The sequence below is a fragment of the Hyaena hyaena genome, unplaced genomic scaffold (genome assembly GCF_003009895.1).
Source record: "Hyaena hyaena isolate Hyena2069 unplaced genomic scaffold, ASM300989v1 scaffold_30, whole genome shotgun sequence".
In the NCBI taxonomy this organism is placed as follows: domain Eukaryota; kingdom Metazoa; phylum Chordata; class Mammalia; order Carnivora; family Hyaenidae; genus Hyaena; species Hyaena hyaena.
This window is the reverse complement of record NW_024080662.1, coordinates 4,078,770-4,100,162: the sequence shown is the minus strand read 5'-3', so window position 1 is coordinate 4,100,162 and position 21,393 is coordinate 4,078,770. Positions and strand designations below refer to the sequence as shown.

General features: G+C 55.5%; 1 protein-coding gene across 3 annotated transcripts in view; it reads right to left on the bottom strand.

Annotated features, from left to right (window-relative positions):
- SLC6A20 (solute carrier family 6 member 20) overlaps positions 1–20,676 on the bottom strand; it is a 35,119-nt gene extending 14,443 nt beyond the window's left edge. For all 3 annotated transcript variants that reach the window (XM_039228282.1, XM_039228283.1, XM_039228284.1), the window contains exons 1-4: positions 20,556–20,676; positions 7,530–7,670; positions 5,687–5,778; positions 2,134–2,361 (exon numbers count right to left, since the gene is read on the bottom strand). In XM_039228282.1, the coding sequence (XP_039084213.1) occupies positions 2,134–2,361; positions 5,687–5,778; positions 7,530–7,670; positions 20,556–20,676 (582 nt within the window). The remainder of the gene's footprint in view (positions 1–2,133; positions 2,362–5,686; positions 5,779–7,529; positions 7,671–20,555) is intronic.
- Positions 20,677–21,393: the final 717 nt, after the last annotated feature.

Below are 21,393 nucleotides of genomic sequence, written 5' to 3'. Positions count from 1 at the left end.
TTGGCAACAGCCCAGGAACTGGCGCTTCCTCTCCGAATCCACCGCGTAGGCGCCAGAGCCTCTTTACGTACAGTCCAGAGATACTTCGCAAAAAGAATTTTGCGACAGCGGTTCGCTTAAAGTGTGGGTCCTCCTGTGGGAAGCGCGGCTGGAGGCCCACACCCACATGGGCTTGGATCGGGCTCAGCAGCCCTGCCCTCCCGCTGAGGCGTGGTGCCTTCTTCCTGTCCACTCCCAAGGCCACCAGAGGAGCGGTTGGTGCCCTCTCACCCGGGGGACAGCAGGCAGAGGTGGGGTGTGTCTTTTATCATGGATTCTTCACTGAGGTCATTGTAACTGGAGAAGAGTCATCAATCTGGCTGAATGACAGGTGCGAGATGGAGACAGATAAGGCCAACGAGGACATCGGTCAGAGAGCTGAGGACATCAAGGGCAACAGGGGAGGGGTGACCTATGTCCATAGCCAGTGGACACTCAGGGGACACGGAGGGCAAGTCTCTGGAATTTCCCTCCTTCCCGTCAGGTAAACAAGGGTCCTGGGGTGCCCTCTGGGCTCCCCCCTCCCTCATCAGGGAAGCTTGGTGTGTGCTCCCGCCTACACCACCGGGAGAAGCCATTTCTGACCAGAGGAGATCCCAAGAGGAGAGGCCAGGAAAAGTTACACGGTTTTTAACAGACTTAATCCCCACAAATAAAGCTGTGGGGTCACTCTGTCATGGAGAGGGCGTGTGGCTCGGGCAGAGGAAACAGAATAAGTGTTGGATGGCGTGGCGTGACCTCATAGAGCATACGTATAAATGATCTAGAAAAGAGTTGACGGAGACTGCCCTCGGACCTTTTGTAGCACGTTCGTAATCACCTGGTAAAGACAAACTGCAAAAACCGTGTTTTTATGAGCATAAAATATTGGCCAAGTTCCAAGATGGGACAGAGTGAGTAGCTGTACAAGCTCTAAGTTCTTCCGGAGAAGGCGCACTAGTCCATCAGCTTGGCCATGGGCTGGGGCGCCGTTGGGGCTACGATGCCAGCCGTCACTGAGGCTTGGAAACCAACAGAAAAAACCAGGCACGTTACTGGGCTCGTTCCAGGGCACCTAAGATACTATGGGTCATACTGGTCCTGCTGCCTCAAGAGAAACACGGTGGGGCCGGAGGAGGCGACTCAGGTGGTCAAAGGGTGAGGGCAGGTGGCTCGTAGGGGCTTCTGCAGGGGAAAGTTGGGATGGACTGAGTCACAAAAGGTATGGCGAGAGCAAACGGGAGGTGGCTCACTAGACCAAGATGCTGGGGAGTCTTAGTGGCCGTGCTGGGTCTGACCGGGCTCTGCCCTCCCTGGCTGGTGCCCCCGGGTGGGCTCCTTCGCCCCTCCACGCTCAGGTGAGTGGGACAACGAAATCCACTCTGAAGGGCTCTTGCGAGACTGAGGGAAGGTACACACCCGACCCGCAGGCGACCAGCCAGGAGGAGGGACTGAGCATGAGGCGGGGGTCACCGGGGGTCCAGGGCGTCTGCTGCAGCTTGAGAAAGGTGGCAAGTGCTGGAAACCCTGCAGGAAAGGCTTCCTACCTGGGGCAGATTAGAGTTCAAGAGCATCTCAGCCCCCTGCAGGAGTATAAACCCGGGGGCACACCAAGGAGCCAAGGCCTGACAGCAGCTGAGAGCACAGGTTCTCAGACTCTGCTGCGGATTAGGAACCCCTGGGAGGGGGGCTTTTAACATCCCAGGCTCAGGTCTCTGCCCGCACTGAGCACCCCAGGGCTCTCGGGGGAGGACTTGAGACAGCAGAGTTCTAGAAGTTAGTGTCCTCTCCAGGGACACTAACGTGCAGTCAAGTTTGAGAGCCAGCGGCCAGGGTGTCTGGGGGACATCTACCGTCACTTAAGGCTTTTAAAGAAGGGAAGACCCCCTGTCTAGGAGCTCAGTGCCTCGTGGGTGGTGTGGCTTGGCGCCGGCTGCCTGGCACAGAATTGCTCATCTGCGTAGGGACTGGGAACGCCCTCAGTTCAAGACTGCAACTTCAAGTGCCACCAGCCACGTTCACGGTCACCTCGCAGGGGGTTCGTGCCAGTGACACCATCTGTGCCCTCCTCCCCGCGTGGCTTCCACACCCAGGCGGGAGCCTATGCCGACTCACCTTGCCGGTGGACTCGGTGCCCCGCAGGATACACAGGTACACCACGAGCCAGGCCAGGATGAGGCAGAGCGCCTGCTCCCACTGCATGCCCCCGCTGTCCTGGATGGATGGCGCGATGTTGAGGGTCTTCCGGTACCAGAAGTACTGCGTCGAGGACGCCTTCTCGCACTCCTCGTCGTAGCCCGTGCGGTTGCCGTTCAGCGGGCACACGGACCAGGGCAGGGGATCCTTCAGGAGCAGAACAAGCAGGCAGGTGAGGGCTGGGGCCGAAGGGCAGGGCGGGGAAGGATGGGAATGTTCCTGATAGGCCGCTCGGGGGAGAGAGGTGGCGGTCCCCAAAGGACAGGAGCACCTGCAGGCAGACAGGGACCAGGAGGGTCGGTCAGGGGCACAGATGGGCTTGGGGGTAGGGGAGAGGCAGGGAGAGGGCTTCACGCACCGTGCAATCCCCCAGGTGTTTGTTGAGGATTTCCTGGCTTGACCATGGGTCCTAGAGGCTGGGCCAAACGGACAATGGCCAGGCCGTCTACGACAATAGGACAATAGAATCCACACCTCTGCCAGCGATGGGCCCACCGACTCCGGCCACAGCATCTTGCAGTAAGTGGCCTGGAGTGGGGTGGGCAGGACCTGGGCGGGGACAGCCAGTTTCCCTAGCTTGTGTGCTTCCCAACCCCAGACGAACCGGAGGAAGCCAGATCTGCTCCCCCCGTCGCCCAGATAGCCCTCACAGTCCCCCACGCCTTCCAATCCGGGCACACCTGAAGCCTTGCCTTTTACCCCCACTGACTCCGACACACTGTCTCCATTCCTCTGCCCGCCCTGGGCTCTCTGCCAAAGTCAAGCGATCGCAAGCTCTGGATAAATCGCCTCAATCTGTTCTCATTTGGGGGGACGTGGCTTAATTTTGCACATTCCTAGTAAGTCCTGGCTTGAATGAGACTCAGGTCCTGCCCTCACTGGTGGTGGAGACATGCATCTCCCACAACAGACCCCGGGTTTAGAAGTTAGGCAGGAGTGAGGTTCAGCCTCCCTGCAGGCATCTTGTGTGCCTACAACAGAGAGAATCTGGCACTGCTGACTTCATTGGCACCTGAGTCAAGCTATGCCTGAAGCAGTTCCCCTCCTGCACGTTGCAGAGTCAGTAAGAGCCTCTTCTGCTTCAGCCAGTTTGAACTGGCTTCTCTGTCACTTAGGAACAAAAGAGCCTAAACATGCGTGCACAGTGAACAGGATAGAGGTGGCAGGAAGGGGCAGGCGGTGGATTTAATTTTGGCTCTGGGGAGGGGGAAGGAGGAAGGGTAGGAGTCCCACCTCCACTCTGCCAAGCCCCACGTCAATCATTTTTGCTTGTATCCGGATCCTGCAAGTTCAGATGGCATTAGACATAAGTTCTCCACTGACTGAAGCACGTCCGGGGCCGCTGGGCTCCATCTGTGCGTTTCAGAGGAAACAGATGTCACCCGGTGGGCCAGGGCCACTCTGCTGGTGAGTAGCTGGGGCCCTGCTTTGTCCCCCTAGAAAACACTTGTGACCTGTGCAGGGTCGGGGGGTCCTTGGCCTGTTGAAATTCAAGTCAGTTTCTAGCTTTGACCCTGAATAGTTCCAAAGATGGCACCCAATGGTTCCTTCCACGGGAAGGTGGCATCTGCTGTCCCTCCCCGTGAACCTGGGCCGGCCCGTGACCTGCTCCGACCAACAGAATGCAGTGACGTGACACAATGGCCCTTCCCAGCCTGGGCTTCCTGGGGCCTCGTTGCCCTTGTTGTCAGACTGGGAACCAGCTGATGTGTAAAAGACCTTCGGCCACACTGCTGAGTGATGAAGACTCATGGAGAGAATGGCCGTGTGGAGCCAACTGAGATGCTCCACAGTGACCAGCACCACGGCCTGGCAGGTGGGAGGGTCCCTCGTGGACTCGGAGCCCTGGGGAGCTACTCAGTCCACGGCCCCTGCGGCCATTTTGCTGTGCGGCACAGACTGGCCGGTCCACTGGACCATTGCGGAGCCAGCCCGGCCTGGCCTGCTTCCCAGCCGTGGTACATGACTACATCCCAGAGGGTAAGGAGGCTTTAGAAACAATATTGTACCCAGGCTGCACCCGCAGTGGCTCCGATTTCATCGGTCTGGGTGGGGCCCATAGCATCTGAGTTTTGAAAGCTCCCCGGCGGGAGGGTTCTGGTGCACAGCCAGGATGGAGGGACCTTAGCACACGCAAGGACTTACTAAACTGACCGTTCCCCAGCAGCCGGCCTCCCTCCTCCAAATCAGTGGGTTGGGCTCGCATTTTGCATCTGCTTTTCTAATAGCCCCCCCCCCCCCCCCCCCCGCCCCTCCTGTGGTCCTTCTGGGGAAGGTCCTAGACAGTCCTAGACAGGAGGCTGGGAAGCCTAATGGGGGGGAGGGGAGTGGACAGGCTTCAGCCCCTGGGGCCAGGCTGCTGGCATCCAGTCTCACAGCTACTCAGCTCCCCTCCGCCTCCGGGGCACCCACATCACAGGGCTGTGGTGACAGTTCATACGTGACCACGGAGGAGAGCTCCGGGGGGTGGGGTGTGGGGGAGACTAAAGGAGAAGCCTGTGGGGCCTGGGAAGGACAGAAAGAATGGATGGTCGAATGATTTTCAGGAATTGCTGGTCCTCACACTTGAGAGTTAGGAAAACGGGTCTCATTTCTTGAGACCACCTTATTTTCACCTTGGGAAGATGGTCAAATAATCCTGATTTTGTTAGAACGGTAGCATCTTCTGAGTGTAGATGCCACGTTCTGATGACTGACGTCATTCACCCAGGCATTCCTTGGGGCGCCCAAGACTCAAGGCTGTGCCCAAGTGCTCCAGAGAGTGGCCCCCACAAGTTGGGGCTATTCCACAGTCCCTGGCCAGCCCTGTCTTGCTTTTGGATCTTGGGGATAGTGTCTGTCCTGTAAAGGTCGGGTTTAGTGGCAAAGGGTGTGGCACCTGCCCAGGGGGCGGTGGGGGGGGAAGCTTCTGCCTGAGATGGAGAAGGCTGTTACGGAGGGCAGTCCCTTCCCATATTCTGCCATGAGCGTCAGCTATGGCTGTAAATCAGAAGTACATGTTTAAAATGTTTATCTCTGGGAGTAGGCCCTACTGTGCTACAGGGATGCCAATGGTCATTCCAGAAGACCTTTGGTCTGCAGGGAAACGCAGGGGCTCCGCCTGGAGTCAGGAGGCTGCGAGAGCTGGGAGGGGGAGGGGGAGCCCTCCTGCTGTCTTACTGGGTTGGGGGCTCTCTCCACACATTCTCCCCTGGAGCATCTGGTGGTGCTTAATATTTTAGGGGGTCACATCTTTCAGAGAGTGCGTGACGTAAGCCAGAAACCTGCCCCCCGGAAGCACGCACACACACAGTAGCAGGGTCCTGCGGTGCCAGGCTCAGGAGCCCTCCAGTTGCCGCAGGGGGTCTGCACCCCGCAGGGGGCGTGGCCCCTCCCCGCCCCCCCCCCCCCCCCCCCCCCCCCCCCCCCCCCCCCCCCCCCCCCCCCCCCCCCCCCCCCCCCCCCCCCCCCCCGCCCAGCTGCTCTCGCTCACCTGAAAGGAGTGGAAAAGGTACCAGAAGGCCCAGGCGTTGATGATGTTGTAGTACGTGGACAGGAAGAAAGACACCACCACGCTGGCAAGGCCTGTGAGGGGGAGAGGGGCGCTGAGGACCCCCCGGGTCCACCTGCCCGGTCCCGTCCTGTACGCGAGCCCCCCACTCCCCCCCGCGGGACATGCCTTGTGACAGCCCCAGGAGAGCAGACTCTCCTTCTCAGGTGTGTGAGAAGGGCAGCCACGTCCAGGCACCTGCGAGCACCTTGGAAGGGATAGTCTGTTCCCGCAAACTCACTCCCAGGCTTTGCGGACGGGAGGCTGATGCCATTTTTTTGAGACCTAAGTGCCAGGTGCTGTGCTAAGCATCCTTTGTGCTTTACACCTTCCCAGCTATGTTGTCAGGGGGGCATTATCACCTCCACTTCACGGGAGGGAACATCGAGGCACAGACACTGCCCAAGCTCACCCAGCCGTCAAGTGGCGAAGTTGGATTCGAACTTAGCGTGAGTCGGGGCGTCTGGGGGGCTCAGTCGGTTGAGCGCCAACCTCGGCTCAGGTCATGATCTCACAGCTCGTGAGTTCGAGCCCCGCGTCAGGCTCGTGCTGACAGCTCAGAGCTGCTTCAGATCCTGTTCTCCCTCTCTTTCTGCCCCTCCCCTGCTCACACTCTGTCTCTCTCTCAAAAATAAATGATAAAAAACATTAAAAAAAATAAAAGAACTTAGGCTGCCACTGCCAAGTGCCACTCTGATGCTAGACGTCACAGGTGCTCCCCCTGTGGCTTACCTGATGTGAGTCACTTGTGCCAAACCCTGCCTTGTGGTGGCCAGGAACAGGGCTCTGAGGAAGAGTGTCCCCAGTGGAGGGACAGGTCTGCCCCGACCTGGCCAGCCCACACCGTGGGCACCTCTGCCCATCCCCACCCTCTGGGACATCTCGTGGGTAGTCTGCAATTGGTTGTGGCAGAAGTATTTACACCTCGGGCATCAGGGAATGCTGCACACAGGCCTCCCCTACCCCCACCCACCCCTGAGCTGGCTGTTAAACATTCACCAGCGCTGCTGCTTGGCACAAACATCTGGTATCTTTCCTATTAGGCAGCAAATGCCACCTCAGAGAAGCCCTCTGTGATTGATTACTTGGGCAGACTGTAAAACCACACACCTCCTTGTTAAAAATTAACAGCCCTTCGAGATGAGGAGGCAGTTTGGGTTTCAAGATGATGTTTGAGGCCACGGACACCGTTCTTGTGCCTCAAGACTAAATCCCATGCCAGTGTATACCCTCCTTGCTCCTGAAACACCGCTCTGCTTCCCTGCCTGTCCAGGGGCAGGAGCGTTGAGCAGAAGAGACCAGGGCCAAATGCTGGCCCAAGTTCCTCCTGCCCACAGGCCGCCCTGGAACATGAGGGTTGTGCAGGGTGGGTTAACCACCGCTGAGAGGTGCCGTGTGCATATACCGTACAGGCGGGCACCCAGCACGTAGTAGGTGCTCACGAGAGGGAGCCATTATTGATCATTAGCAAGGACCAGTTAGTTCTGAGTGGAAGCTGCTGGGACACTGAGTTACGGCTCCTTGGTTGGGCGGCCACTTCCTTCTACAGAAGAGCAAGCTGAGGCTGACAGAGGAGAAGCAATGTGGTGTCAGCTCCCCGGAGGGGGTGCACCCCCCCTTCCTCAGCTGACTTTCTGTGGCACCCCCTCCTGGGCTCGCTCTTGGGCCCTGCACTTGCCCCTTGCTCTGGCTGCGCTGCCAACGGGCTCCTACCCACACCCGCTGCGGCCCAGGATCCAGGAGGAGGACTCTCCAGGTAGGTGAGGACTGCAGAGCGCCCACTTACCAACACCACCGAGGTAGGGGCTGATGGTCCTCCAGGCACCGATGCTGCCCTGCCGCATGCGCTGCCCCACTGCCAGCTCCAGGTACAGGAGGGGCATGCCCTCCACAATAAGCATGATGACGTAGGGCACCAGGAAGCTGCCTGTGGGTGTCCAGAGCCAAGACCCGCCCATCACTGATGAGGTTTCCTCTGGAGCCCACCCGACCTCCGTGCACGCACACACACCCCTTCCCTTCCTTCATTCTGCCTTTCCATCCACCCCTCCTCCCACATTCCCATTCCTCCTCCATCCTTCTGCCTTCACTCTCTTCCACCTTTTCCACTTCCCCCTTACCCATATGTCATGTATCCATTTTCTTCTATTCATTCATCCACCCACCCATCCATCTACCCATCCATCCAACCACCCATCCATCCACTCACCCAACTATCCACCTATCCACCCAACTATCCACCCATCCAATCATCCACCCACCCACTCACCCATCTACCCGTCCATCCAACCACCCACCCATCTACCTATCCAACCATCCATCCACCCTTATATCCTTTTTATCTTTCTACTTATCCATCTGTCCATTCATCCATTTATCCATGGATGACATGCAGACTTGTCAATTAAAAAGTTTAAATACTTCCATCCTGAGTGATAAATTGCTCCTGTCCCAAACCCCTTGAGTGTCTCCTTCAATGCTCAGCTGTCCCAGCCCCTCTGCCAGACACCCGATTCCATCTTCTGTTGTAGGAACCAATGGCAGAGCCAGGGGAGACAAGGGGTCCTCAACAGACAGAGCCTAGGCCACCATCTCCTTTTATAGAGCGCCTCCATTGTATGTTTTAGACGGCAGCCCTCCGCTTGACGTTTTCTTTTAATGAAGACTAGAACACAAATTTAAAACCCACTGGTTCCAAGGAGCCACCTGCAGATAAGGGCCTGTGTGGATAGTAGGGAGCCAGGGGTGTGGACGGAGCTACGGAAACCCTCCCCACTGCTGGCACCCAGACAGAGGTGGGCAGTGTGCGGGGTGGGCTCTGCACAGGCCTGCCCGAAGCCCTGCCCCTCCTTCCCTGAAGTCCTGCTCATCCCCCACTCCCTGCTCCCCGCTCCTTGGCAGTGAACCCAGGAAAAGGTCCCAGAGGAGAAGAGGGCAGGACTCCTGATTAAAATAAAACCCTGACATTACAGCTGCAGGGATTAAGGGCGGGTTACAGAAGGTTCCAAAAGTGTTCAGGTAAAGAATCAAACATACATGCTTCCGTGAACATCTGATATTTACAAAACTGCCTCCGTCGTGCGTAGGTGCTGCCCCAGAGCCTGCCTTCCTCCCCCGACCACAACACGCCACTCATGTCACCCTTGAGCAGCCGTACAGCACTCACTTCATAGGTGCTCAGACACTGGGCTGTGGCCAGGTCCCTGCCCTTCTAAACAGAGCAGTGGGACTGAGCCTGGTGCACGTGTTGCGTTCTTTCCTCGGCATGGAGATCCCAGGAGTGGAGTGGCTGTGCCGGGGCCAAGCCGAGCGGGCAGAGCCATCCACCTGCCGCTGTGGGGAGACAGGCACGGCCGTGCGCAAGGGACCATCGGGCCTCACGTGCCCGGCTGCATCCTCCCTGCTCACACGGGGCCTGTGGCAAGTGCTACCCTCCGCTTCTGGACTCTGCTCTGACGACTGCCGGGCCTGCTCCCTCCCTGCCCTGCAGAGATGTGTTTGGACGTCTTACCAGGTGCTTCTCAGGAGCGAAGAATCCAAGAGGCCGGCTGCTGGGTGGGGGCTCCCACCCACAGAGCCGACAATAAAGGCTGTGTTCGCACCCCCCTACTTGGGGCAACAACTCAGACCCTCAGTGGGTCCCGGAAAGGCTCATTTTCACCCGAGATGTTAAACAGTAACCCCGTGAGGCCCGCAAGGTCCATGGCAGCACCGGGCCGATGGCCCACGGCCCACAGGAAGCTGGGACTCCAAGGCCTGGTGCCCAGGTGGCGGCATGGGGGCTCGCGAGGCCTGCCCATCGGTCATGTCCATTACCCAGCCTCCAACTACCCCGACACACGATCCCAGCAAATTTGCTTGGTGACTATTTTCTTAATATGTGATGTGAGAACAACCGAATGCCCTTTCACAGAAAAAAAATGAATCTCAACCCCTATCCCCCATTTTATACATCCTCTCCCAAATCTCAAAATGGGTCACAGACCTATATGCACAGCTCAAAACTACAAAACTTCTAGAAGATAGCCCAGGAGAACAGCTCTCTGACCACAGGCTAGGCAAAGATTTCTTGGATACCACATCAAAGGTGCTATCTATGAAAGAAAAGTATTGATGACTTAGATTTCATTTTAAAATTGTGTTCTGTGAAAGGTATGGTTCAGAAAGTGAAAAGGGCAAGCTAAAGACTGGGAGAGACTCTTGTGAAACCCGTATCTGGGAAAGACTTAGCATCTAGAATTTATAAAGGACCCTCAAACCTCATCAATGATAAAAAAAAAAAAAAAAAGGAACCCATTCAAAAAAGGTACAAAAGAAGATATGCAAATGGAAATTAGCCCATGAAAAGATGGTCAGCACCAGCGTTTATGAAAATAAGCAAATTCCAACCAAATGAGATGCCACTGCATACCTCTTGGAATGGCTAAAGTAAGAAAGGCTGAAGAAAGAAAAAAAAAAAAAAAGAAAGGCTGATAACATTAAGTGCTGGCGAGGAACCATGGGACACACCCGCGCATTGCTAATGGAATGTAAAACGAGAAAGGTTTGGCAGTTTCTTATAAAGCTAAACTCTCACTCACCATACAGCTCGGCAAGTGTACTTCTGTGTGTTTACTCTAGAAAAATGAAAATGTACATTCATATAAAAATCTGTACATGAATGTTTATAGTAGCTCCATTCAGAGTCATCAAAAACCAGAAACAACTCAATTGTTGTCCATTGGGTGAGCGGAAATAAATTCTGGTACATCCACACAATGAAATATTATTCAGCCAGTGAAAAGGAACAGACTACCAATTTCATGCAATAAGATCAGAGACTCTGAGAAGTATTATGCTGAGTTAAAGATGCCCGATTCAAAAGGCTACCTACTGCACAACTCTATTTATATGCCATTCTAGAAAAGGTGAACCTGTGGGGACAGAAAACAGACCTACGGCTGTGGGACATTGGGACCGGAAGGCTGACTATAAGGGGTGTTATTTGGTGGTGGTAATACAACCACGCATTCATCAAAACTCATAGAGCTGTCCACCGACAAGTGTATTTTTCTGCGGGTACATATATCACAATAATAGAAAAATTAGTTTTGTGATCAGTTTGAAAACGAGTTCACTAACCGACTCTCTTCCCACTGGACTGCTCCCCATGTTCCTTTGATGTAAAACCTCTGAGGGGCAACTGGGTGGCTCAGTTGGTTAAGCGTCTGCCTCTTGATCTCAGAGTTGTGAGTTCAAGCCCTGTGTTGGGCTCTGTACTAGGCGTGAAGCCTAGTAGAATAGAATAGAATAGAATAGAATAGAATAGAATAGAATAGAATAGAATAGAATAGAATAGAATGATAGAATGATAAAATGATAAAATAAAACCTCTGACACCGCCTTAGCATGAGGAGACCCTATCATCAGGGAGAGGCGGACACAGGCCTTCACTCCCGCATGTCTGGATGGGGCACATTGTGAGAGATCCAATATGGTGGCATGTTCTCTGAAGCTGCTCCTGTGAACAGGTTCCTCTCTCCCCCACCCGTGAATCTGGGCTGCTCCTGGGACCAGCTCATCCAACAGGATGTGGGGGAAAGGACACCATGGTGGTTCTAGAGCCTGGGTCTCAGGATGCCTTACAGCTGCACCACCACCTCTTGGAGCGAGCGCCCTGAGGCTGCCATATTTGGAAGGTGGTCCAGGGGACCCGGGGATGAAAAGCCACAGTGGAGGAGAACTGAGGGCCCATCCAACTCAGCCCCGAGTGCCCACGTGTGAGGGCTTTCCAGCCCAGTCCAACCCGCCAGCGGATGCCGCCATGAGAGCCAGGCCCGATGAAGCCGGCAGAGAAACGCCCAGTCACCCCCAGAACGGTGAGAAAGAATTCACCTTTCGCCACTATGCCCCCTTCCCCCTCTCTGTTTTTTTACCTTCTCCACACTTCATCGTGAAGTTCCTAAAAACAAGGACATTCTCTTGCATGATCCCGGGGCAAGGACCAGAACCGGGAGAGTGACACAGAAGCAGCACTGTCATTTAACCTACAGACTTCTCTGGAATCCGACCCCCTACCCCACCCCTGCCCTCCCTCCGGTCTCACCATCACACATGGCATCTAAGGTCACATCTCATCAGTCACCTTCAATCCGGAAAAGCCTCTCAGGCTCTCCTTGTCTTTCATGACCTTGACCTGTGGGACAGGACTCACCAATCGCTCTGTGGAATGTCCCTTGCTTTGGGTTTTGGCAGGAACCCTGAAGCGACCTGGGTCTTTGTCCAGAGGCAGGCGATGCCGCTTCACCCCCTTCCCGGCCAGGTTAACTCTGCTCACTCGGTCAAGATGGGGGTCTGCTGGGTGCCTCTTCGGAAAGTTCCTGTTTGCCCTTTGGAAACAATCACATGTTTTGCTAGGAGATATTGAGATAAGGTTGCCGTCCCTTGACCGTCAGGCCTCTGCCCTCCAGATTTAGCTGGAATCTTCCCGGGAACAACGTTCTCGCGTCGGTTGCTGAGCGGTGACTTTCTAATTCCATCCTTCCTTCTCAGTCCTCAGGTTTTAGGCTGGTCTCTCATGCAGAGGTAGGTCAGGGCCAGTGGGTGGCCTGGCCCCTGCGCGTCTGCATTTCTCTGGGTGAGGGGGTGTTCACAGTCACTGAGGACACTCACATTCCGAGGATACAAAGACAGCTCTGAGCCTAGAGAATTCTTACTCACTGCTGCCTCCCAGCACCTGCCACGATGTCTCAGCTGCAGTCCTTTTTTTAAAAATTTTTTTTAAAAATCTTTATTTTTGAGAGAGAGAGAGAGAGACGGAGCATGAGCAGTGGAGGAAGAGAGAGGGAGACACAGAATCGCAAGCAGGCTCCAGGCTCCGAGCTGTCAGCACAGAGCCCGACACGGAGCTTGAACTCACGAACCGAGAGATGATGACCTGAGCCAAAGTCGGACGTTTAACTGACTGAGCCCCCCAGGCGCCCCGCGGCCACGGTCCTCTTGATGCTGGTCTTCTCGAGTCCACTCTACAGCTGCCCCCAACAGCTTATTGTCAGACTGTGTCACTCTCTGCCGCCCCGTCCCCTGCCCTCCCACTTGGGCAAACCCTCTTTGGCTTCTCCTCACACCTGGAATAACACCCACGCTCCCGCCCCCGACTCTGAGCCGCAGGTCTGGGGGCCTCCCTCACGCCCCCGCAGCCGCGTGGCCCTTCCCGTCGGGCCGGCCTCTGCACGCTTGCCCTTGCTGTTCCCTCAGCCCGGGGTGCTTTCTCCCTTCTCCCGTTTCTCTGCCAAACCTGCCTTCCTCAGAGGGGCCTTCCCGGTGCTCCTTAGTGACGACCGTCCCCAGGCCGCGATGGTCCTCCACCTTCTCGCCCCGCCGGGCCTTCCTTCCGAGCAGTAACCCATGTAGACCCCTACTGCGGCGCTAGCTGGCTGCTTGGGGTCAGTCTCCCCTCAGCACAGAGGCTCCCGCTGCCTGCCCTGCGCAGAACGGAGCTGGCAGCAAGCAGGGCACAGGGAGTGTTAGCCGGAGGCGCGACGGAATCCTTCAGGCCTCACCAGGACTTCCACGCGCCTCACTTCCTCCAGGGACCTTTCCAGGTCACCCGAAGCTACGTGGGGTGCCCCCGTCACAGCCCCTGCTCACTGAGCGTCCACTGCTCTCTTCACCCCTACTTCCCTAAACAGCTCCCCAGCACCGAGATGGGGTCTGCCTGGCTCAGAGTTGAATCTCCAGCCTCTAACAGAGGGCCAGATGCAGAGTAGGTGCTCAGTGTTTGCTGAATGACTGCTTGATGGTAAGTGGCTCTCTGATGGTGGTTCTACTTGCGTGGGCCACGTGCGAAGCCATTACCAGAGAGAGGTGACAGAGAGGCCTGGTACAGTTCATCATGTTGCTAAAATTTCATCTAAGGTTCCTATGAACTCTCGCTTTATCTTGTGGCTCTATTAGATAACACGGATGTTGGGCAGGTTGGCAGTGACCTGCGCCTCCCTCAGAAAGGCTGAGCCCTCAGAAGGAAGTCTTTGGATCTATGAGAACACATCGTAGATCAAAATACAAGGGCTGCTCTAAGGCCTCAGGGCAACCGCCTTCCTCTGAAGTCGATTTGCCATGAGAAACAGAAGAAATTGGTAGAATTCTAGTACCTGATCTCTAAGGGCCAGGAGGACCCTGTGTTTATGGAAGAGCAGCAGGCGATGATGAGGAACATTGGTTTCTAAGAAGAAAACAAATGTATGAAGATGAAAAAAATATGGCAGGTAAATTTAAAGCCAAGGGAGGCAATAAGCAAAAAAAAAAAAACACCCCAAAAACCCCAAAAACCCCAAACACACAAACAACAACAAAAAAACCCCACCACCTTTAGAAAATACCTTGTAGCTCAGGGAGAAAGGATGAAGTGGGAAGGATGGGCGACGAGGCCCGGACAGCAGGCCCAAGCTCTCCCTGTAACTCCGGGGAGAACCTAGCAGGACAGAAGTCTGCCGGCACAGCATCCGGAACAGCAACAAGTTCTACCAGAAGCTTCCCTGGCCGTGTTTCTGAAAGGGTTCACTAGTCCCAGGTTAAAAAAAAAAAAAAGAAAAAAAATTAAAGTTTTGTGAGCTATCGTGTCCTATGTGCCAGGGGGGCAGAACTAGTGGGCTCTCTGGAGGTCCGGGGACACGGGTCCCAGGGTTCGAGCCTGGAGGATTCGCCCCACGGAACACCGCGGTCGTTCAGCCCCATCTGCAGCCGAGCGCGTCACACCTGGGCGTCCTTAGCTCAGCCTCCACCTGTGCGAAGTTTAATCATGTCTCCCAGAATCCGAGGGAGAATCGGGCAGGGGGAGGAGAGACGCACCCTGAGAAGGGGACCCCGGGGACAGAGCAGCCTTTCCTAGCAGGGGGGATGCCTGTCCCTCTCCCCAGGGAAGCCCACCCCCCGACGCAGGGATTTCACCGTGTCGGGCAGCCCTGGCAGCCCATTCACAAGGACAAGTTGGCTGAGATCTTGAGTTGGCAGAAAGTACTTACTTCCCAGGAAGGCCTCTGGCGTACCCTCGGTGGGTCAAGGGCTGGCTCGACACGGTTGTAACCAGCAGAGGACATGGAGGAGGGTCCCTGCCTGGCTCCCTCCCCCTTCATGCTAGGAGCCAGCCTAGTCCAAGACACACCTGATGCGAATGTGCTGGACACCTAGACATATAGTTTGCGAGGTGTTCATATAGCATATTGAACGCCTAGCCCCTATCTGTGAGATAAGGTTCCGCACTGGAGAATGGGTACGTTAGCTGTCACGTATGTACACGGCATCCCACGGAGCTGTTTGAAGTTCGTGGTTTTGAAGAGTATCGAATGATTTTGGAAATGAGTGTCAGAGGTGAGGTAAAACCAGCAAAACACTAAATTACATACAAAATATGCTCTTAATTTTTTTAAGGGAAAAAAATAACAGTCAAGGGGTATTGGAATTGGGGGTGATTTTGTATTCTTTTTTGTATATTTCTCTATTTTCCAAATGGTCTACCACGAATTTGCCCCCAAATCTACCTGATGAGCTCAGACTCCTCAGCCAAGGCCTAGATGAAATGCCACCACCACCGGAAGCCTTCCTGGGTTCTCTCGGGCAGTTAGTCCTTCCTCATTTCAGTGAAGCCTCCCAAAGAACCGTCTGCGGAAGCTCTGCTGCCCCATGTGGAAGGGGCACTTTCATGGGGCGGCACCCTCAAGGTGATGACCACCTTTGTCCCTGGCCCGTGGCAGATACTCCAGCAGTACTTGTTGAAGGACTGAAATTAAATTCCTAGGATGTTTCTCTTGGTGAGTGTTTAATTTTCTATGCTCCTTCCTGTTTGGAAAAGGCTAGAAGACGGCCATTCTCGTCCCCGTGCCCAGCTGGATCCCCTGCGGAGCTTTACAACTAACGTTCAGGCCACACGTGAGACCGACTCGATCAGGATCTGCGGCAGGACGGACGTCGGCATGACTCACAGCTCCTGGGTGATGCTAACGTGCAGACGGGGTAGAGCCTTCTCCTCTGGCAGGTGGATGCTGAGTCCTGGCCAGGGCTCTTCCTCCCCACTGTGGGGGGTGGGGGAGCCGTGTCTGCGCCCATGGTGCTGTGCACAGTAAGACATGGCTTTAGAGTTCCTTTTAACTGAGGGAGGAGGAGGCTTCCTGGAGAGCATGAGCAGCATGGGGGACACCCAGCAGAGGGAGGGCACCAGACATTTGGGGGCGGGGCTAACAGCCACAAGGGCTTCTCTGGGGAGCGGGGGACACTGCAGACCGCAGGTGGCTGGCCAGGCCGCCTCCGGGGCGCAGGGGAAGCCGAGGTTGAGGGTCACAGCCCTGAGTCGGGGCGAGCCCGGGCCTGGGACTCCCCTCCGCAGCAGTCGCTCCTGTTCTGCTTCCATCAGAAGACGAGGCCCCGACGCTGGGGGTCTGGAGAGACCCCCGGCTCAGACGTGCGAGGGGCCTGAGCCCCAGCCGTGCCTCCAGGAGCCCCTCTGCTTCTTTGGACTTGTGCCCCATCTCTAAGTGGCCGCAGGAAGCACGGTGCCTGAAGCTGGGGCCCTGCATGCACTGGCTCTCGGCCCGGAGTCCGGAAACCCCAGCACGCGCACCAGGCGTGGCTGCTCCACGGACTCACTGACCACATGCTCTCACTGCCGGGACCCCGCATCTGGAGCCGCCTTGGGAAACTTCACGTGTTCCATTCCCTACAAGCCCTGAAACCCAGGTCTCCATCCCACACGCGCACACACGTGCGTGTGCACACAGCACCCCCTGTATGGTGAGCAGCAGCGCCTGCCACCTGTCCACCTGCCCGGCCATGCCCTGCGCATGGAGCTGGCGTGACTCAGGCCCAGGCCGGGCACGCACACCTCTGCCACCCCCACCTGCCGGGACCTTACGTGGGGAAACGTCCTCGGGACATCACAGTGTGAAATCGGCCACCGTGGGAGCATTTACGCTGCGATAATCATCAGATGATGACACATTAGGTCTTTCTTCTCCCCCCAGCACCCTCCCAGGCAGCTGACCAGCATTCCCCAGCATCCCACTACCTGGCGGTGGCCCCCAGGGGGCACAGGAGCAGCCCTGACCTCCGTCTGAGGTGTGCTCCACGGCCCCGCAGTGCCCGTTCCGCTTAGAGACGCGGGTAGAAAGGCAGATCCTGCCCTTGTCTCACCACAGACCTGAGTCGGATCTTTAGGGGCAGGGACCACAGACCTGCAGTTTATGGGGCTCCCCAGGCATAGATGCGATGCTCTAAGCACCAGGGAGGAGCCGCGGGGTGGGGGGGGAAGGGGGGCTTTGAGGGGCCATGGGACAGCCAGTCTGAGTGTCATCCAACCAACACAGGCAGGTGCCCTCTGATTTCTTCCTCTTCGCAGCTCAAGTATAATAGAGAGAAAGCTTAGGGGGGAAAACCATCCACATTGTCACCTCAGGGGGCAGGGGGTCCTCAGTGGGCCATGTTTCTTCCACGACTTGAGCCCTCGAGTGGGTTTATACACAAGTCAGCCGCAGGGGTGTCTATTCTCCACACGGGCATACACAGCACGTTTGGATCCCGGTTCTGTTCTGGAAACACACCATCTTACACCCTGACACGGTCACCGGACCAGGTGACTCGTTCAAGAAGAGGCTATTTTTTCCCTAGCACTGGCGTGCTGAACGGCGGTGGTTGGTACCCAGAATGTAATCTTTCAGAATTAACATTCCTCGTGCCCGGCCTGGCTCGGAAGGGCAGGACAAGCCCTCTGGTCACGGGCACAGCCCCGTGGAAGGGAGCACAGAGCCCCTAATCCGTTTTATTCTGGGAAGTATTTTGGCACAGCTTGGCTCTGGCGTTTATAAACAAGTTCTTTGTTGGCTGGACGGGGCTTGTCTAGAAGGAGGTTAAACACTCCTCTGGAGCCTTTTATGATGTGGGTGGTTCACCTTTTAGCTCTGGGGACAAGAATGGGTCTGCACACCACCTGGATCTGGGGCCACATAAATCACTTTTCAATAGGTGACACTGCCCGGTAGGGAAAGGTGGGGAGAAACCACCAGCAGCCCCGCCTCACACACCCTGCACTTTTCCCAACAAAGCTTGCTTGTCCATCCGACAAATTTTCATCGGCGCCTGCTCTGACCTGGTGGCTTCGCGCGTGGGGCCGGGGGGAGACCAGGACAGGGGCTCCAGGCTGACAGCAGCCTCCCAGGTGGAGGAAATAGAGAATACCATTTCCACAGAGAACTGTCCAGAATAGGTGGTGGGGCTGGGAGACGAATGGCAGGAAATGGGGTGGAAATAGGGGCAGGTGTTGGGGGATGATGAAGCCCTTACTGTGGGCCCCGATGAGCTGTTTCATCTTTATTCTGTAGGCATTTATGCTTAAGAGGGTGCCACCCGCCCAGCCTATATCTGCCCACCCTGGGCACCTCCAGCCAGCCACCCATCCGTCCTCTCCTCCGTGTCCGCCTGTCTGTCAGCCATCAGCCATCCATCCACCCATCCACACTCTGTACCAGACCCAGGAGTTCTTTTTTTTTTTTAGCTTATTCATTTATTCTGAGAGAGAGAGAGTGAGAGAGACAGACAGACAGACACTATGCACGACGGAGGGGCAGAGAGGGAGAGGGAGGGACAGAGAATCCCAAGCAGGCTCTGCACTGACAGTGCAGAGCCTGGCGTGAGGCTTGAACTCATGAACTGTGAGATCATGACCTGAGCTAAAATCAAGAGTCGGAGGCTCAACCGACTGAGCCGCCCAGGTGCCCCCAGAATTTCTCCTTTCCTTTCCTGGGTCCTTAAGGACCTGCAGTTCTCCAGCAACTCCCTACTTGTATTCTATTTCAGAACCACCCCAGCCTGCCTGTGTCACCTGCAGACTATTCAGGGGATGGTGTTGTTAGAAACAAGGAATTAGACAGTCAGGGGAGAGCCTGGCGCCCCTGGCCGGATGGTCGGAAAACACGCAGCCAGGAAAGAGGGATCGTGGGTGGATGTGCCGAGCAGGGCAGGACATCTCATCCTGACAATTCTTTGAAAAGTCTGTTATGAAGCTGTTACAACATATGGCAACACGGGCCCTTTGAATAATTATAATGTATTTATGGCCTTCAAGTTAATAAAGGAATCAGAGAGGGGCGCCGGGGTGGCTCAGTCATTTGAGCCGAGGTCATGATCTCATGTTTTTTAGGTTCAAGCCCCATGCGTGGCTCTGTGCTGACAGCCTGGAGCCTGCTTCGGATACTATGTCTCCCTCTCTCTCTGCCCCTCCCCTGTTCACACTCTGTTACCCTCTCGGTCTCAAAAATAAAATAAACAAATATTAAAAAATTAAAAAAAATTTTAAGTTAAAAATAAACATCAAAAAAATTTTAAAAAGGAATCAGAGAATTAAGATGCACTATCAAAAAAAAAACAGCTCTGTGGATTAAATTTTTGTCTTTTTTTTTTTTTTCAAGCTGGTGGGGAAAGGGGAAAGGGGGGCAGTATTTTAGGTCTTGGTCCTTTTTACACGGGTTAGGGTTTGTTAATAGTTTGGTCTAACATCTCTTATTGTCCTTTATGGTGAAAAACATTCCTGATTATAGAAGACATCACACACATGCGCACACACATGCACACAGTACAAAGCAAAAAAAAAAAAAAATACTCTGAGATGACGATTATTAACATTTTGGAGTAGTTTTTTCCTAGTCTCTTTTCTTGGAGCAGATTTTTAAACATAATTGAGATCAACCCTTTTACACAGTTTCGAATCTGACTTCCCCTCCTTCCACTGAATATGTGATGGGAGAAAACTATGAAAGTTCTGAAAACGACTTCTTAGTGGCTGCGAAGAACACCATTACACGAATGTTCCATAATTTACTGAATCAGTCCCCTTTAGTTGATGGCTCGGGAAGTTTCTTTCTTTTAAGTTTATTTGATTTTGAGAGAGAGAGGGAGGGAGGGAAAGGGAGAGAGGGAATCACAAGCAGGTACGGAGCTGTCAGCACAGAGCCTGACGCAGGGCTCAAACCCATGAACTGTGAGATCATGACCTGAGCTGAAGTCGGCTGCTTAACCGACTGAGCCACCCAGGTGCCCTATGGGCTTAGGAAGTTAGTAACATTTTACTCTTACGAAGGGATGGAGACCATCCTGCCTTTTCCACCCAGGAGGACAAACTGTTTAATGCTGAGGCTCGACCCCCTCTTGCCACACTGCCTTCCAAAGCGACAGCCGCAAGCAGAGGCTCTGTGGCATGTCAGGAAGGTGTCGCCCGCCCCGCGTTCTCTGTAACTTAAGGGAAAACGAGAGCGTGTGTTGGTCTATGTGGGGAGTGTGCATGATGCTTGGGAGGAAGCACTTGTAAAACAGAACCAAACTGCAAAACAGAATTGCAATGATTTCCCTTTCCCCTCCCTCACCTGTGGTCCCAGGTTAAACCAATGCTTTAACACAAAATTTAAACAACTGGCTCAAGACCCTTTTACCCTGAGTTTCAAACCTGCTGCTGGGGATACGTGTCTGATTTGAAAATTGGTATCAGGAGTTTCTGCCCAGCAAGACAATTCCCTGCTCACTTTTCACACTTAAAGAGAAGGTTTGTTTGCTCACCAGAAGTCTGACTACTACTGCTGCCCCAGGGAGGAACCGGTCCCTGAGCCTCCTAGGGCTCTCGGCAAGGGTGTGGGGGCGCTCAGCCGCCCCTGGGATGGGGTTGGAGGTTGCAGAGAGCACACTCCCTCCACCCTCCGCCCAGGACGGCTCAGGGAAAGAGCTGGGCAGCCGCGCGCCTCAGTTTACCGGCCTGGAGCATGGGCCCAGTGGCGCGCACCCCCTCGGGCGCACTCACCTCCGCCGTACATCTGGCACAGGTAGGGGAAGCGCCACACGTTGCCCAGGCCCACAGCGTACGAGATGCAGGCGAAGACGAACTGCAGCGGGTTGGCCCACAGCGGCCGCGCCTTCTCCATGGCCACGGGCTCGGCGCGGGGCTGCTTCGGATAGCGGCTGCCGGTGCGTCCGCCCGCTCGGCCCTGGAGTGGCCCCACGCCGCCGCCGCCGCCGCCGCCCGCCCGCCGCAGGCTCGCTCGCTTTTTAATTGCTAATCTCATTAACGCGCGCCCGCTGGAGGGGCGAGGCTGGTAAATGGATGACGGCCGGCCCCACCCCGCCGGCCTCCGCGGCCGGGAAGGCGCCTGGGATTGCGCGGCACGGGGGTGGCGCCCGGGGTGTGTTGCTGCGCGGCGGCTCTTGGGGAGCCGTCAGGTTCTCCCAGCCCACCTACCCATCGTTTCCTGGGTGCCTCCTGGGTGCTAGGCTTGGCCTGGGGACGAGGCTGTGAACAACAGACATCCCCGACGTTCCCGGCAGGGAAAGGCTTACACTGGACAGGATAAAATGTCCTCTTTTCAACTACCGCTGACCTACAGAAAGGACAATTTCATATTGTCCAGGGGCATGAAGAAGACTGCCAAGGCAAAGAAAAAGGCTGAGCAGTTGCAGGGTGGAGGCTGGGGTGATCAGTGAGGGCTTCCCAGAGCAGGAGAAGTAACATTTGCCCAGAAACTGGGAGGGAGGCGCTTTCCACCCCCCCCCACCCCGCCCCCCACCCTTCACAGACACACACTTCCTGGAGTCAAGAGCCATCCAGGTGGTCAGGTTTCCCTCCATCTGTAGACAGGCCCTAC